We start from the raw sequence: 17,866 nt of genomic DNA on the forward strand, positions 1-17,866 counted from the left end.
AAAATATGTTTTTGGATGTTGTGTGTTAATTTAAGAAATAAATCTCATAAACTGTTGACAATGTTTGTTTGTTTTCACACGTAAATAAAATGTATAAAAAACAAAAATGTATTTAAAATATCATGCAGGTAAATTGTAATTAAATAAAAATATACAATATTGTCAATTTGCATAATTCATTGATATATTTATCAATTTGACCCCACACATTGAAATTCACACATAACAGGAGGATAAATAATATTTAATTATATTTTTATTGCACCGGAGGAATTACATTTTTACAGGAATTTACATTGGAAAATCACATTTACATATGTTTAGAAATAACGGACAATTCATAAAGAGAATATTGGGTTTGATTCATTGAAACTAATACCAAGAAACATAGAAAACGGGGTTTGTGATCAAAAGGAGAAATATGATTTCTGTTTCTGAAGAAAAATGCTCTGTGAAAAAGGTATGAAATTAAGTTTTACTCCATTATGCAGAACCTGAAAAGCAAAACTAAATCAAATTCACAAAATCCAGCTGTTTTTTTTTCTCTTTGTTTCGCATCATTCAAATGTTTCCAACTTCAGTTCCAGTGAAACTGAATCTCTCTTCAGAAAAACCTTTACCAAAATACAGCACTGGAACACGCTTTATTCAAGAATACAAATGTGCATTCCTCACAGCATCTGGTAAGTGGCGACTTCCCAAAAAAACAAGGCGTACAGTTTTCCCAAATCACATCACTTTCTGAAAGAAGTCGAGTATTTCCGTGTGAATGCAGAATCAAGGCTGAGGATGAATATACTGGGAGCTGAAATCCTCCAACTGCTTTTCCAGAGCTGTGGCTTTATGTCTAGGAAAGGAAACGCGGCTATTAATACAACGTGATCAACATTAGAGATGTGGAAAACCTACGGTGCAACTAAAAACTCAACTGGCAATCAATGACGGCTCAGACACTAACCTGAGCACTTTGGATCGCTTCTGTACGGTTTCCAGCTTCTGGATCTTGTCGGTGAGCCGTTGGATGTTATTCTCCAGTTCCTTCTGGGTGATGTCGACTTGCTGACAGAGTCGGGCGAATGTGCTGGCGATTTCTCTGTATCAGACACACAAGAGCACTTTAACATACAGGAACGACGTGCATGAAAAGAACAGCTCTGGAGCGTCACCAGTAGCTGTCCTCTTATGCAGTACACATCTCAAAATGCACTCAAAACTAATGTTTCCACATCCAAATTTGGAGAACAGCTTCCTTACGGACCAAACTCTGATGTCAAATGGACTCTGGTGTAAAAACACTTACTGCTGCACTTGGTGGCTACAGTTTGAGCTGGTGAAACTGATGATCATTTGAAGTTTTTCGGTGGCGTAATCCACAAACTGTTTCTTCAGGGCTCTTTCCTTGGCCTTGGTGGTCCAGGTGAGTTTTTCATACAGGTACAGCAAGCCGTACAGACTCATGGAGAGAGCGATCAGACGCCAGCCAATGGTTCGCCACACCTAACAGAGAGGAACTTCAATGACAATGCATTCATTTCCAACCCATGGGAAGTTAAGGTCACATTTACCATCACTCTGGGAATTTTTTTTTTGTAAGCGGTTTGGGATTTGAAATTCAAGTTTTGCAATGGAAATTCATTCTGTCTCAAATCAATCACATTTAAGAAACTTCCCTGGCCACAATTCTTAAAAATTGTTCATATCTTATGTAGAAAGACAAAATATTAAATGCCATTGATGGATATTTACTGAGTAATGCACTATTTTGTCGAGGAGGTCAAAATGAGATTTGGTTCCAAATTAGAGGAGGTGGAAAATAACTTTAGAAATATGGCAGCATCGTTATTTTATTTCCACACAGAGTTTGGTAGGTCTATTAGTGAAATCTGTTAACTTTAGCAATGCTTGTTGCATTATATGCCAGAGGTGACCATTCAAAAATGGGAAAAAGGCACTTTTGGCATTTTGTCCGCCCAAGGATTGCATGCCTGTAACTCAGGAAGTATTAAATATTGTTTTTTTAACAATCTTTTCTTTTGAAATTGTAATATTTAAGGCCCTATATTGGTTAAACTGAGTTACAGGCATGCAAACCTGGGGAACTAAAATGGGAAAAGTGTGTTTTCATGGGATTTCACCGCTGGAATATAATGCAACAAGGATTGCTAAAGTCAACAGATTTTACTAATAAACCGACAAATCTATAACAATGGATAAATTTTTCAAAAGTCACTTTGACCCACTGTAATTTGGCTCCAAATCTCAGGTGAAAATTGTCATTTTGAGCCCCTCCCATTAACAAAATAGTAGATAACTCAGCAAATATTCATCAATGGCATTTAATATTTTGGCTTTTTTCAGCATTTCTTTCTTTCTTTCACCCAGCTGCTTGGTTTGAAAGTTACTTCATATATTATTACGCTATTGCTAACAGACAATGGATTTTTTTTCCCACAGAATTTCTCTGAAGTGACCGCACCTTCACACAAGGAATAGTCACTCACATGATTTCACAACAAATATTTCCAAATTTATGAATCAAACACATTGCAGCTTATTCTGGCCAAGAATGACCCAATTAGACAGGAACAGGAAATGTGTGACTCTGGAGCACAAAAGCAGTCTCGAGTCTCTGGGGTGTATTTGAAGCAACAGCCAAAAATACATTGTATGGGCTCAAAATTATCAATTTTTCTTTTATGCCAAAAATCATTAGGATATTAAGTAAAGATCATGTTCTATGAAGATATTTTGTAAATTTCTTACCGTAAATATATCAAAATGTAATTTTTGATTAGTAAAATGCATTGCTAAGAATTAATTTGGACATCTTTAAAGATGATTTTCTCAGTATTTAGATTTTTTGGCTCCCTCAGATTCCTGGTTTTCAAATATTGTTCTCCTAACAATCCACACATCACTGGAGAGATGATTTATTCAGCTTTCAGATGATGCATTAATCTCAATAAAAAACTAATTGACACTTCTGCCTGGGTTTGTGCTCCAGGGTCCCAGTTATTAGAGAAGATAAAGGGGATGATAAACGCTGATAATCCTCACCACTCCTCCAACGATGATCACACTCATAGACGTGCGAGAGGTGACCGAGGCCAGATTGTTGACCATAGACATCATGAGTTCTTCCTGTGCCAGAGATGCCTGATTCTGACCTTGAGCTCTGGGGATCTGAGACTGAACCACCGCTGGAGCCGAAGGGGTGCTGGGTGCCGTCAGCTGAGTAAAAAAAAACAAAATTCCATTCAGTGTCAATGTATCCCAATGCATCTCCATGTATCCCAGTGGAGACACAGTGGTTTCTAATGTACCGGTAGGGTCTGATCCACCAGCATCAAGGCTCGTTTGGCGTTGACGGGACCTAGGAACCGGTGGACCAGCGCGGTCCAGCCTAAAGAGAACTGGAACTCGATGTTCTCCTGGAAGTCTGAGCACAGGGTGGCACAGTTGAGGTCGTAGCTGAGCTCAAACTTCCTGCTGGGAATGAGCATGTGCAGCTGGCTCTGTACAGCAGAGGGCAGCAGAGGCTTCAGACACTCTGGAAACACAACAGAGAGGTAGATTACTAAACACACGCTACACTATTGAAAAACTGTCTATACAGCGATTGGTTTTATGGTCTCTACAGCTGACTGACATCAATCGAGTAGAGCCAGATAACACAAGCAACACTTCACTCATGATCAGACATCGTCTATTAATAGGAGAAACACCTACTGGTGTTTAAATATCAAACACAGGTCACGGTGCTCTCACGTACCCATCATGTCCTGCTGGGACGACTGAACCGAGGCGTTTACTGCATCCGAACAGCGGAAGGCCAGGTTCTTGCCCATGCCCTTCTCGATGTGACTCAGAAGATCCTGCAGAACACAAACAGATATTCTCTTATAAAGCAAACAATTATAATACTTTATATCCACACACACACACTAGATTTTAATATTTTTAATATAAAACTAATATTACTTATTTTATGATAAATATTTTTTAATATGAAACTATATATTGCATTTGAATATATTAAAAAATTATTATGAAATATAGTATATCTATTTAAATACATAATTTATATATGTCAATATTATATAAATGAAAATAATAGAAATAAAATACTACATATATACACACACATATTTAAAATTACAAAATATATTTATTTTTTTAAATATGTATGTGTATAAATGTATTTTTAAATACATAATATATATATAAAATTGTAAATATATATTAAATAATACATGAGAAAAAGAAATAAAACACTACTTATCTACACACATTTAAAACTTATTATAAAATATATAGTATTTTTTTTATATGTATGTGTATACATGTAATTTTTAAATACATAATATATATAAAATTGTAAATATATATTAAATAATAAATGAAAAAAAATAATAAAACACTACTTATATACACACATATTTAAAACTTATTATAAAATGTATAGTATTTTTTAAATATGTATGTGTATACATTTTTAAATACATAATATTTTATAAAGAAAATACTACTTATAAATACACACACATATTACATTTTAATACTGTATATATAAAATGTTCATATATATTTAAATTTTAAATATAATAGTATATTAAAATATTAAATATTTTATGTAAAATGTAATATAAATACATATATTATTTAATGTATTTTGCTAATTATATAATAATCAATATATATATCAAGGAGGAGCGATTTCATCCAGTGACCAGCACAAAACTATTGTGTCACTCACAGATTTATATATTCTGAGCATGTCTGGTGACGGGTAGAAATCTGCATGAAACTCGTCTATGAGCACAGACAGACGACAGATCTCTTCTGCCATGGCGTCCGATACCTGAAACACACGAAGACATCCATTCACCAAACATCACATTAAATCTGCAGTGGATTCTGGGATACAAGTCTTCTCAGATCTCCCATAAACAGCAGAGAGAGGCTTAAAGAGGAGAAAGGGGACTGAAATAATGCAATGCTGATTGAGATGAAGAAATAAAGGCTCCTCAGAAGATGTGAGATGTTCTGGAGTTGCTTCAGTCCTTTACCTTGTGTTTCACCTCCTCAGTGATGGCCTCGATTTGTTTCTTGATGTCCTGGATGAGCAGGTTGAGCTGATTGCGAACGAAATCCAGTCGGTCAATCAGATAGTCTCTCTCCTCCAGAGAAAGCACCCTGAGATCAGACATAAACACTTTACTACATGAGCCATGATGAACTTCAGTCACAGTTCATCTCTGGAGAAGATTCGGGACGTTCTGCTGCAATAACCCCATCAGTAAAGAGAGACAGACGCACCTCTTGTCCGCGGCGGCGATGTTGATCTGATCCATGACGTCTTTGACTGTTTCTGTGATCTGCTTTGCTCTGATCGTGTGCTGCTCAAACTTAGTTTTCACTGCTGAATGCGAGATACACTCCTGCGAGGCCACACACACACACACACACACACACACACACACACCTTCATGGCCGACTCTAAAGGGTTAAAGGTTCAAATCTGCTGCAGGCGTCAAACTAAAACAACAAATTAAATGCAAAGACTGCAGCAGATCTAAACCTAAACGTCAGCCGCTCTCTAATCATCTCGCAGCAGCAGGAACATAAAACATAAAGCAGAATCATAATAAAACAATGTAATGATATGAAAACAAAAGGGGTCACAGACAGTGAAGTCAAAATGTCTCAAAGCACCACATTCTTCAGATGAATTAATACAAGATACAAGAACGACTTTGTATCGAGCGAGTTTAAATGAAGTATCTATGTGTCAAATTAATCAAATAATAATAATGATTTTACAGTGATTTTAAAATGATTTTAAAAATTATTATATTGTCCTCATATATAAAATCCTCATTTTGTTTTTATTTGACCATTTTTATTTGTGTTTAATTTAGTAATTAAAAAAAAAAAAATAATAACAGTGTTTAGTAATATTATTATTTATTATTAATTATATTATTATTTAATATAATACATTTATATTAATAATAATTTTGGTAATGATTATTATTTTATAGCCATGTTAATATAAATCACAAAAATCACCCTAGCCTGATAGCAACATTTCTTCTTTTGTTTTTATTTAGTAATTTTAATATTTGTATTTAGTAACAAAAATAAATTATATTTTTTTATAATCACAATATTATCACAGAATTTTGGGCCAAATTGCGCAGTCCTAGTCCAATAGCAATATTTCCTATTTTTTCTTTATTTAGTAATAATTATTACTATTTTATAAAAAAATATTTTATTAAAATGCGATTTAAAGGAAACAATAATACTGGTTTGCTGTGCCCAAAATAATTGAGAAAATGTTGGAAACGTTATCGCAATTTTTTCTTCTTTTAATCCTATTTTAAATTGCAATCACATTTATTCTCTGCACTGCTTTTGTTCCTTTTTCCTGAAGTCGCTTTGTATAAAAGCATCTGCTTAATACAAAAAAGTAAATCGATTTCAATGTGGCCTCAGATTTTTTGGACTTCACTGTGTGACTGTTCTAAAAACAACAAAACAAACAAAAGTGCATTTATTTATGACACACTCAGCAAATGAAGTCCATCCACACTAAATGAACAGAAAGAAGAGTGAAACAGAAGCTCAATCTGAACTGAAGAAACGGATGTCCTCGCCGCAGTAAATCTAGACTTCAGCAATGACGACAGATTGAGGAAAACAGACACTAACTCACTAAACATCCCCAGATTAAACCCTGAACGCTGCTCAGAAACTACACACGCAATCATACGAGGAGGAGACGATGTCTGGAAGTCAGTGCCTGCTAAATGAACAATTAATATAAAAAATACAGTGGATCAAGCTTCATAAAGGTATATTTTCAGCTCTTCATCTGAGCTCATGAACAAACCTGTTTCACCCCTGCTTACTGTAAACACGAGTTAATCTTCCCGATCTGTTCATGCGTTCTAATGAAACTAATACTAACGAGACGTTAAAAGGACAGAGGACTTCTGTTGTAGATTCCATTGGCAGCTATTAAATATGATTTAATGTTTTGTTTTGTTTCTGTCACTTGCCTCAAACGATCTCTCAAAGCTCTGGAACTCCTTCAGTCGCTCCTGAAAGCCTTCAGCTAAAGCTCCTCCTGTGAACACACACACACACACACACACACACAAAGACACACACACACACACACACACACACACACACAAAGTATAATAATTTATTTCATGCATGTTAAAGGAAACCAGGCACAACGACTAACAACTCAGCATCTAGAAATATATTAAATACTTTGATAATGCTCGCAGTAGGAAAACATTTCTCTTTTTATCACATACAGCCATTTATTTCCTGGTATATAAATATACAAAAATGACTCATAATTAACATACATTTTAATTAATAAATAAATAAATAAATAAATTTATATAAGTAATAAAAAAATAATAATTTAAGTTACTAAAAGATTTTCAATCCGAAAATATTTATATTGTTTTAATCAATTAATTTAATAGAAACACAGTTTGCATCATCATAAAAATATTTTAATATAATTAGTAATGTTTTGGTCAATTGTCCTTCCTCAGGCTTTATAAAAAAATTATTTTAAGAATGTAAATGTTATTTCCTTGCCCCTTTATGTGCATTTTGTAACATATTTTGGCATTTGAAAGTTTAAACTAATTATATTTAAAAAATAAAAATAAACACAAACAATTATAATAATTATTTAAATTATATATATATATATATGATATTCTAATTAATAATTATAAAAATGTATACATTTATAATAATATAAAATGTTTACTTTAAAAAAATTTTTTAGAATGTTGGCTACAAGACAGTTTTGATTCCCTTTGACTTTTATTGTATGAACGTAAAGATACAATGGAAGTCAATGGGAACCAAAACTGTTTGGTTATGAACCTTCATCAAAACATCAGTTATGTGTTCAGCAGAGGAACACAAGTCCTGGAATTGAATGACGTGTGTGTCACAGTTTAATTTGAGCGTGACCTGTTCATGTAAACACCAGGATCAGAACACGTGAAGCTGGCTGCTGGTGAGGATCCAGCTCTTACCCGTCTCTGGCATACCCTGCGCCCGCTGCATCCGCGAGTTCAGCACCTCCTTCGCCGACACGAAGAAGATACGATTGGGCGCTTGAGCTCGATCCACCACCTTCAGCTCCTCCACCAGGAAGTTCACGCAGCGGTCCGTGTGCTGCTTCCTCACCTGACAAGCGCAAGTAAAAAATTTTTCAAGGATTTAAAAATTTGGTGATGTGTTCTCGACACTGTCAAAATAAAAGTCCCATGCACAATCAAAATAAAAGTCATCGATACCTTTAATTAATAAATGGCAAATATCGTCTGATATATATTGGATATATTGGTGATAACTACTGGTCCACGACTAATCTGCGGCGAGCCAAATAAACTCACGTCGTCCATGTATTCAGGTTCGGCAGCAGACGCGTCCCAGCGATTGTTCAGGATGAAGATGTTGGGCTTTGACAGGCGTTCATTCACCTTGTGGAAGAAATGCTTCTCCTTTAAACAGAAATAACAAAGAGGTTGAGGTCACAGAGGTCATGTGATATATATATATATATATAAGATATATATATAAACCATTAAATATATTTTATTTCAGATATTTGCCAAGGCTAAATGAAAATAAACTACTTAACAACTAGAATTAAAATAAATAATAAAAACTATATAGACATGTATAAAAATTACAAAAACATTCAGCTAAAATACTAAAACTTTAAAATTAAAATATAAAGGAAATATAAAAATAAAACCTGATTTAAAACATCAAGAACTATAAAAAATATCTCAGTGATACTAAAATAGCACTGATTCAGAGTGGAATACTTTATATTATTTTTCTTTATATATACTTTATTTAGTCAAAACAGTATGCACATATGGGGGGGATTTAATAGAGTAAATTAAATAAATCTATAAATAATTTATTAAATAAGTTATAAAATGTAAAAAAAAATTATGAAGTGCATGCAAAAAATGATTTAAAATAAAAAGAAAATAATAATAATACAAAGACATGAAATGAAAATGCAGCAGACAAAATAAAAAAAAATAATATTTCCAATGTTTTCAAATGCATAATAATGCTCTATATTTCACATGATATTTCACATTATTTTCCGAAAAAGTATATGTAATTCACCATTTATTTTTGCTTGCATTTTATTGCAACATTAAATGATGCATTTATCATTTTAGCATATATGTATTTAATTTCATGTGTTAAATCCCCCACACATGTATACAATATGCAACAATAACTATTTTGGTCACACAACATCATTATGTTAAGTTCTCAATGTCAAACAAATGTTGCACATTTTCGCTTTAGACATTTCTATGCATATTGAAAATTAGCAGACTGTGTACAGAACACTATAAAAGCTGTCTGATGGTTTATAATGGGGTGTTTATCTGCCCCGAGAGAGGCCACTGAAGCATGCTGGGATAGCAGAGTTCAGTCTAAACACAGCGCTGCATTCCTCTGAGAGCCACCCCCTGCACACTGCATACTTCCCATAATAGCACACTACAAACACAGCATGTGACAGCAGCTCTCAGACGAGACAGATTAATGTTTGAAGCGTTCATTTCTCACGCTTTAACACTGCATGCTAACGGCTCACCGTGTTCATGAGAGTGGACTCAGAGTTAGCCACCAGCACAAACACATCGGCGTCCAGACAGAACTTATCGATCCAGCTGTCCAGCTGTGTGGTCACGTCTGTGCCAGGACTGAAAGAAAACAGCAGAAAAACACTTGAGCAGTAAATCATCATGTTATTCTGATTTCTGAAGATCATGTGACACTGAAGACTGGATAAATGATGCTGAAAATACAGCGGAGCATCACAGAAATAAATTACACTTTAACAGATATTGACATAGAAAACTGGTATTTTAAATTATAATAATATTTCACATTTTTACTGTACGTTTGATTAAATAAATGCAGCATTGGTTCGTATAAAAGATTAAAACATAAAAAAAGGGATGCAAACTTCTATGTTTAGGATATGCCACTGTTTATAGCTTGATTTGACTATGATTATGTTTGTTAAACATTGGAGCTGGACTCATCAGTCGTGGGCCTGAAGTGTACCTGTCCACCAGCACCAGGTCGTCTCTCAGCAGAGCACACTTAGTTTTGGGCCAGAACACTTTGACCAGACAGCCGGCGTCCAGACTCTCATCCATGTGTAGTGCGTGAGCCAGCTGATTCACTGTCTGCAGAGAACAAGTGTGTTTGACCTTCAGCACATGAGCTTTAACAAACTGATTTATGACTAAACACACTACCATTTAAAATTCTCCTAAATTCTGCATTTTCTGGATTACGTGTTAATGGCTTTATGAAATTTTTACCACCAGAAATTGAAATGTATATATTTCCGTCTTAATGTCCCATCACAATCGCATTTTAATCAACAAAAAGTAAACCTTTTCAGTTGATCTCATGATCAACTTTTGAAATTGTATGTATTTTTTAAACTTTAACAATTTGAGAAAATGTATTTATTTTTCCAAACTTTTATTTTCCCCCCAGTTCTGCATTTTGTTTTATTTCTGGATTCTGTGTTCATTTAGTATTCGCTTAAGTAAATTTGAATTATCAATTGATTTAATTAAACTTCATTTAACTTAATAATTAAACTATCATAATGAGAGAATGCTTTAAAATCTAATGTTGAGAAGTACATTCCACTATATAAAACGCTAAAATATTTTTGTCATAAAGTCAAACCAAACTTTTATTTTGGCAGGCTTTCATGAAGAGTTTCTGTGTTTTAATAAATTGTGTTATTTATTATTAATATTAGATTATTATTATTATTATTATTATTATTATTATTATTATTATATGTTATTACTATTATGATTTCTTCAAGGTAAACTAAACTTTTATTTTGACAGGCTATCATGAAGGGTTTCTGTGTTTTAATAAATTGTGTTATTAGTATTATTATTATTATTATTATAAGTTGTTATTATTTTTTCTTCAAGGTAAACCAAACTTTTATTTTGAAATGTTGTCATGAAGAGTTCCTGTGTTTTAATAAATTGTGTTATTATTATTATTTCTTCAAGGTAAACCAAACTTTTATTTTGACAGGCTGTCATAAAGAGTTTCTATGTTATTATTTCTTCAAAGTAAACCAAACCCTTATTTCGGTGGCTTGCAGTGAAGATCTTTGCCTTTCGGTGTGTATAATAACATACAGCTTTTATATTTTTTTTATTGTGCACTTTTCTGGACTGGTGTTTTCAGTAAATCACAGAGCTCTTCTGAGATCAAATCAAATGCCCGGCCGCCGCACCTTGATGCTCTTCTCCTCCTCGGACCCTTCGGTCTTCAGAAAGGCCTTGTCTTCATCCGTGCCCTCGACGCTCAGGAAGCAGTTGGTGGTGTGTCCGATGCCGCTGGGCAGCACACGGTCACGCAGCATGGCGTTGATCACCGTGCTCTTGCCATTGCTTGTTCTGTGACAAACAGAGGATGTTTAATGAAGTGAAAGGCTTATTAGATGTGACTTAAGATCCAGCACCAAACTCACCTGCCGAAGAAAGCCACCTTCATGTGTCTGCGAGCTAACACCTCTTTAATGGTGCACAGTTTGCTGCTGTACGCCTCGATCTGATCCAGCTGGCTCCGGTCTGCAATATTCTCCAGCGACTCATTATCACAGGTTTCTGTTGAGACACGAGATACAAAACACATGAACATATCAACACTACTGTAGTTAACCAGTCCTGCACATCTCTGTCGGATGCTTTTAGACTGAAATTCACCTTTTACAAACTCTGAGCTCTCCTGAACGTAAACTAACAGCTGCTCGAAAACCTCGCCGATCTTCTTTTTGGCCAGAACAAAACGCTTTAACGGAGAAGGATCTGACGGCTCCATTTACACACCTGCAGGGAGAAGATTTCAGATCTGATAAATAAATGAATAAATAAATAAATAAATGCATTTAGTAGGCTCTTTTATCCAAAGTGACTTACAGTGCATTCAGGCTAACATTTTTTACCTAACATGATGAGATCAGTAACATGATTTTTATCCTTAAATTAAAATAAACCCACCCAACATAAAGCATAAAATAAAATAAACATTCTTTGTTTTTTTTTTGTTTTTTACTAGTTCCCAAGTCAACATTTTTTTATTACTGTAGGTCAAGTTGATATACTTATTAAATATATATATATACTGTATATATGTGTGTGTGTGTGTGTGTGTATAAAAGCACAGAAAAATACATAAAAATATATATTTAAAAAAGTATACTAAAAAACACAAAATTACAAAAAATATAAAATAATATAAAAACTAATCCAAAATATAAATACATCAAATAATAGTATATAAATGATATGGAAATTAATTAATAAGTTCAGGAGACATCATTATTTTGGATAATCATTCTTTTATTTATAAAATGAACTCACTCTTATCATCCTTCACATCAGAGCAGAATACTGGAAATAACAACACATACAAATTAAGATTTAATTATTAATATTTTTAATGTCGAGGTTAATAAATCTGGAGACTCCTCTTATTAGCAGACAAAAAAAAGTGTCTTAGCATTACATTATTATTTTTGGGACATGTGCAGTTATACTACAATTGAAGTACTTTAAAGTACTCTGGAGTACATGTAAATACCAGGGTGTGTGATTATGGTAAACATTCAGTACCAGATTTTTTCCATGACGTCACACAGTAAAAAGTAACTCATTATAATTATTCATGCAGAATTACACACACACACAAACACACACACACACACAAAACCAAACAAACACACACACACACACACACGTCTCAAAAGCTAAATCTGGCGACTTCCGGAGTAAAATTAAATCTGAACACAGTGTTTACATAAGCTTTATCAAATACACGAGTATACAGTAGAAGGAGAAGAGATTGGAAAGGAGCGAGATATGAAAAATAAATACATATTATAAACTCTCTATCCTTCTGAATCGAATATTTATTTAAGTTAACATTAAGTTGCTCTCATGTGTTTCATAAACTTACAGCTGAACTGCCAGATGTTTGTAGAGGTGACATGAGCGTTTAGCTTTAGCGCAGGAGACACGTGATTTCGAATCATTAATATCTGATTTCAATCATTTCTTCAGTTCAATATCATCGCATAATCAGTCTAGATGCTGTAAAACACATGAATCACAGATCTTACCCGGTCACAGGATCTCTAAATCCTCTCCTGTCATGACAAGCAGATGCTAACCTGTGAACAGCAAAGACTTCAAAATAAAAGTCCCATACTAGCGTGCTAATTTCAAAATAAAAGAAACGGACGAGCGTGCTAATTTCAAAATAAATGTCACAACTCAGCCGAAAACTTGCTGTTCCTCAAAAAATAAAATTATAAACCTGTGTGCTTGTGATTTATTTCTGTCAAACACAAAAGTTATGTGAAATTCGAATATAGATACAAGATACAATTATGCACACTATCAATTATTGCTAAATATTGAAGTTTATTAACAAAAGCAAAGTTTTGGTCTACTGATATTTTGGAATAAGGCAGAAAAATATTTCACAGTATAGTATGACTATGAAAGTATCTAAAAGTGTCTGTCAAAAAATAACATTGTAGCATATATTATTCATTAAACATCAAAAGTACACCCCTAAAGGTAGTAAATTAACTTAAATCATTTCTAAATAAAGTTCATTAAATTATTTAAAATTGCTATATCATATAGAAAAGTTCCAGGAAAAGTCTCTGAGAGATGTTTAACTGATACAGGTATTTATCAGTTCAAATGTTACAATGATACAGAGATAAAAAAGAAATCACTATTATTGCACATGAATCATCTCAAGATAAAATGAGAATTCAGAAGTTATGTAAAGTAATATGTGTATAATATAATAATAACAACATTATATATATTTTTTTTTTGATATTATACAACAATATCAACTATTAATTAGAAATGCAAAAACATTAATGAATATTCACAATTATAGAAACATTTAACATAATTTCTAAAATTGCTAATTGCATATGTCTGACATATTTCTAAGTAAGAGCAAGTTTTACTTTGCGAACTGGTTTTTACAGACAAATTATATTTTCATCCAACATCAGATGTAGTATTATCTGACTCCTCTAGATTCTGTGGATGTTCTACTGGATCAGATTGTTCTGTTTTATATCCCGAAGTTTCTGATGTGCTGTATTCCTCATATTTTTGAAACCACCAAGACATCTTTTCATTGACGCTCATATTTTCATCTGTATAGGGGTAGCAGAGAACATCATTTTGTCAGGATAAAATCTGATGATATGTAGTGTCAAATTATATAAAATTAAGATTTTTTTTTTTTTTTTTGAGCAAAGTAGTTTATGTAAAGCTAATAACTCACCACAAGATCGTTTAGGATTCTGAATGTTCAATATCCCGTCCATTAAAATTGCCTCCCATCTGCTTCCTTCTCTCTTTACCTTCTCCATGAGTTTCTCATCAGCTTTCACTGAAAGAGAAAGATGACACAGAATGAGTGCATTAACTGAAAATTTACAAGTTTTCATCTGTAACATGGCTATAGAGAATGTGAAGCTATGTCACAGCGCATTGCATGCTGGGGCGGCTGCTACTGAGATTAATACTGATGTTTTTTTATTTTGCATTGAAATTAAATATTCATAACGTATCTGGTTACCATAAAACCAGTGTAATGCACTGGCCGCTCATTGCTGCTTCAGCTGTCACATGGTAGAAATGTTCATATTAAAAGTGTTTGTTTAAAAAGCTAAAAGAAGGCGATCCATTTCTTTATTGTAAACATTTAAAACATGTGCCTAAAGTAAACATTGTAAATATTCACTATCCTATTGCCACAGCGGGGAATCAGAGACCAAAATCAAATCCCAAGTAGCTTGTAAACGTTTGTGTAGTGGCTGCACTGTGAGAGACATAAGGTAAGGTTTAAGTATGTGTTAACTCATATAAAACGTGCATATAAACATATGACATTGACCAGTTTTCCCCTCTGAATAATAATGTGAAAATATGGCGTCTAACCAAAACAGTTACCCAGAACACAACACGGTGTGATGTCAGCTTTACATTCTCAACTGAATTTAAACGGAATTGCTAATTTACATTCTATGGGATATTCCATGCTTTGATCACTTTTGTCTTTTATGCATCCAGTGACGTCCATCTCTAATTCTTGTAGCTTCCTTTTTATCCCTTCACTCCTGTTTTTCAGCTCATGGAACATTAACGCCAGTAACTTGTCAGCGTTAAAACTAAATTCCTCATCTTGTTGTATATTAGTCTCGTGAAAGTTTTCTTCTTCAGCACACTGAGTGTTGAGACTGAACATACTGTTTTCTGCCACCATCTCATCAATCTTCTGGAGCAGCTCTGTGACTTGATCTCGATTCTTCTTGTCTGTGTTGTCAAAGACGTGATATCTGTTCCTGCATTTCTCAACCAGCCACTGAAGAGCGTGACCTTCACTCTCGATGTGCTGCTCGATTGAGATGTCTTTACATCTGTCGCCCCACGTGAACAGAACTATAGTGTGTCTCCAGACGTCGTCTCCTAGAGTGGCCATGTACTGTTTAATGATTAGTTTCTGTCCGTTACTGAATGAAGTGTCAATAGGAATCACTAGGATCATGGCGTGAGGGAATTTCATTTGTTGTGATTGTCCCACGCTCTCCAGGATTGAAGCCTGCGCAAACTTTGGGTTGAATTTAGGTGAAAAATACTTCCACCAGCCTGGAGTGTCTAACACAGTCACATTTCTGTCATTTACGACACCAGAGTATTTTGTGCACTTTTTTGTACCTTCTTTTTCAAATGTTTTATTATGAAAAATAGTGTTTGCTGCTGAACTCTTGCCAGATAGGATCCATCCCAGCAGAACAATCCTCAGTGTTGAGACTGGAGCCACAGATTCATTTTCTAAAACAACAAAATAAACTGGATTAAAAAGTTTGTAGACACACTTTAAGTTGGCTTGAAAAAAACTAGCTAGAAAGTTTGAAAAAGTTTTAAAAGCTTGCAGTCTGAGAGTTTTCAGTTTGAAATAGTTTGAAAGATTAAAGTTTGAATGTTTTCAAGGCAATACAGTCTTTCAGTGTAAAACATATTGCTAGGGTACCTGGGGTGGTTGCTAGGCTGTTTCTAGCATGACTAGCATTTAGCTAGCATGATAAGCATGTTGCTAGCACAATTAGCATATTGTTAGCATTATTAGCATGTCGGTAACATGTTTCTAACATGGTTATCATGTTGCTACCATGATGAGCAAGGTATTAACATGTTTCTAGCACGATTAGCATGTTACTCGCATGTGTTTAACATAATTAGCAAGATACTTACATGTTACTAGCATGATTATATCATGATTAGCATGGTACTAGCATGATGCTAACATTATTTTAGCATATTTAACAAAGTTGCTAGCATGTTTCTAGCATGATTACAAAGTTACTAGCATTTTGTTATAAGGATTACCAAGTTACTAGCATGTTGTTAGCATGGTTACCAAGTTACTAACACATTGTTAGCATGATTAGCAAGTTACTAACATGTTGTTAAAATGATTAGCAAATTACTGGCTTGTGGTTAACATGATTAGTAAGTTCAATTCAATTCAATTCAATTCAAGTTTATTTGTATAGCGCTTTTTACAAAACAAATCGTTACAAAGCAACTTTACAGAAAATTATGTTTCTACAATATTTAGTAGTAGCTAGTAGTTTGTGCACATTTGACAGGATTTTAGAAAAAATAAATAAAAATAAAATAATAATAATACAAGACGTAGTCAGCTAGACGATGAACTATCAATATTATTAATTAAGTTATTATATGATGCAGTCACACATTTAGCAATAATTGTTAGTTCTGTTTGTTGATTCAGGGTTAGCATCATCTGAGGTCCTCTGAGGGTCAGCATCATCTCTTCTCAGGTGTTCTGGATCCAGACTGGAGCTTGTGTAAATCCTAGTTACCACGGGATGTAAATCCCGTGGCGAAACATAGAAACAGAATACAGACATCATTAGCATAGCTGCTGATCCATCAAAGTAAGATTAGTTTAACCCAAGCTAATGAATAAAAATGCACCTTTGATCAGATGCAACTACACTCACAATTAAAAAGATACATTATTCGAATGCTTGGCGAAAGAGATGTGTTTTTAATCTAGATTTAAACAGAGACAGTGTGTCTGAACCCCGAACATTATCAGGAAGGCTATTCCAGAGTTTGGGAGCCAAATGTGAGAAAGCTCTACCTCCTTTAGTGGACTTTGCTATCCTAGGAACGACCAAAAGTCCAGCGTTTTGTGACCTTAGGGTGCGTGATGGGTTGTAGCGTGGTAGAAGGCTAGTTAGGTACGCAGGAGCTAAACCATTTAGGGCCTTATAGGTAAGTAATGATAATTTGTAACTGATACGGAACTTAATAGGTAGCCAGTGCAGAGACTGTAAAATTGGGGTAATATGATCATATTTTCTTGACCTGGTAAGGACTCTAGCTGCTGCATTTTGGACTACCTGTAGCTTGTTTATTGACGAAGCAGGACAACCACCTAGAAGTGCATTACAATAGTCCAGTCTAGAGGTCATGAATGCATGAACTAGCTTTTCTGCATCAGAAACAGATAACATGTTTCGTAGCTTGGCAATGTTTCTAAGATGGAAGAATGCAGTTTTTGTAACATTGGAAATATGATTTTCAAAAGACAAATTGCTGTCTAATATAACACCCAGATTTCTGACTGTAGAGGAAGTAACAGTACATCCGTC

At 34.1% G+C, this 17,866-nt stretch overlaps 2 protein-coding genes across 4 annotated transcripts; both read right to left on the reverse strand.

Moving 5' to 3' along the window:
- Positions 1 to 244: 244 nt before the first annotated feature.
- LOC113055592 (mitofusin-1-like) lies at positions 245 to 13,332 on the reverse strand. Of its 3 annotated transcripts, none has more exons than XM_026222001.1 (19): positions 13,262 to 13,326; positions 12,504 to 12,533; positions 11,847 to 11,969; positions 11,612 to 11,747; positions 11,375 to 11,537; positions 10,159 to 10,283; positions 9,683 to 9,791; positions 8,445 to 8,552; positions 8,082 to 8,235; positions 7,068 to 7,135; positions 5,320 to 5,441; positions 5,070 to 5,196; positions 4,757 to 4,861; positions 3,773 to 3,875; positions 3,324 to 3,550; positions 3,058 to 3,231; positions 1,301 to 1,497; positions 959 to 1,093; positions 245 to 847 (listed from the first exon to the last, which is right to left on the reverse strand). In XM_026222001.1, the coding sequence occupies exons 3-19, from the start codon at positions 11,959 to 11,961 to the stop codon at positions 778 to 780; spliced, it is 2,238 nt and encodes a 745-aa protein (XP_026077786.1). In that variant the 5' UTR covers positions 11,962 to 11,969; positions 12,504 to 12,533; positions 13,262 to 13,326; the 3' UTR covers positions 245 to 777. The 3 variants fall into 3 exon arrangements, with proteins under 3 accessions (XP_026077786.1, XP_026077788.1, XP_026077787.1); XM_026222003.1 differs by having other exon boundaries at positions 619 to 847; positions 8,097 to 8,235; XM_026222002.1 differs by lacking the exon at positions 12,504 to 12,533 and having other exon boundaries at positions 619 to 847; positions 13,262 to 13,332.
- A 686-nt stretch (positions 13,333 to 14,018) lies between these two features.
- On the reverse strand, positions 14,019 to 15,979 carry LOC113055603 (immune-associated nucleotide-binding protein 8-like). The gene is made up of 3 exons (XM_026222028.1): positions 15,201 to 15,979; positions 14,461 to 14,568; positions 14,019 to 14,329 (listed from the first exon to the last, which is right to left on the reverse strand). The coding sequence occupies exons 1-3, from the start codon at positions 15,742 to 15,744 to the stop codon at positions 14,169 to 14,171; spliced, it is 813 nt and encodes a 270-aa protein (XP_026077813.1). The 5' UTR covers positions 15,745 to 15,979; the 3' UTR covers positions 14,019 to 14,168.
- Positions 15,980 to 17,866: the final 1,887 nt, after the last annotated feature.

Source organism: Carassius auratus, chromosome 36, assembly GCF_003368295.1.
Source record: "Carassius auratus strain Wakin chromosome 36, ASM336829v1, whole genome shotgun sequence".
NCBI lineage: Eukaryota > Metazoa > Chordata > Actinopteri > Cypriniformes > Cyprinidae > Carassius > Carassius auratus.

Excerpts from the sequence above, each read along its gene's own strand:
- LOC113055592 (XM_026222001.1), bottom strand. The coding sequence starts at position 11,961 with ATGGAGCCGTCAGATCCTTCTCCGTTAAAGCGTTTTGTTCTGGCCAAA. Across the intron at positions 11,538-11,611 it reads AAGGTGGCTTTCTTCGGCAG|AACAAGCAATGGCAAGAGCA; the intron begins GTGAGTTTGGTG and ends TGTTTGTCACAG. Across the intron at positions 5,442-7,067 it reads GCTTTGAGAGATCGTTTGAG|GAGTGTATCTCGCATTCAGC; the intron begins GCAAGTGACAGA and ends GTGGCCTCGCAG.
- LOC113055603 (XM_026222028.1), bottom strand. The coding sequence starts at position 15,744 with ATGAAATTCCCTCACGCCATGATCCTAGTGATTCCTATTGACACTTCA. Across the intron at positions 14,569-15,200 it reads CATGGAATATCCCATAGAAT|TGAAAGCTGATGAGAAACTC; the intron begins GTAAATTAGCAA and ends TTTCTCTTTCAG. Across the intron at positions 14,330-14,460 it reads GAATCCTAAACGATCTTGTG|ATGAAAATATGAGCGTCAAT; the intron begins GTGAGTTATTAG and ends ACCCCTATACAG.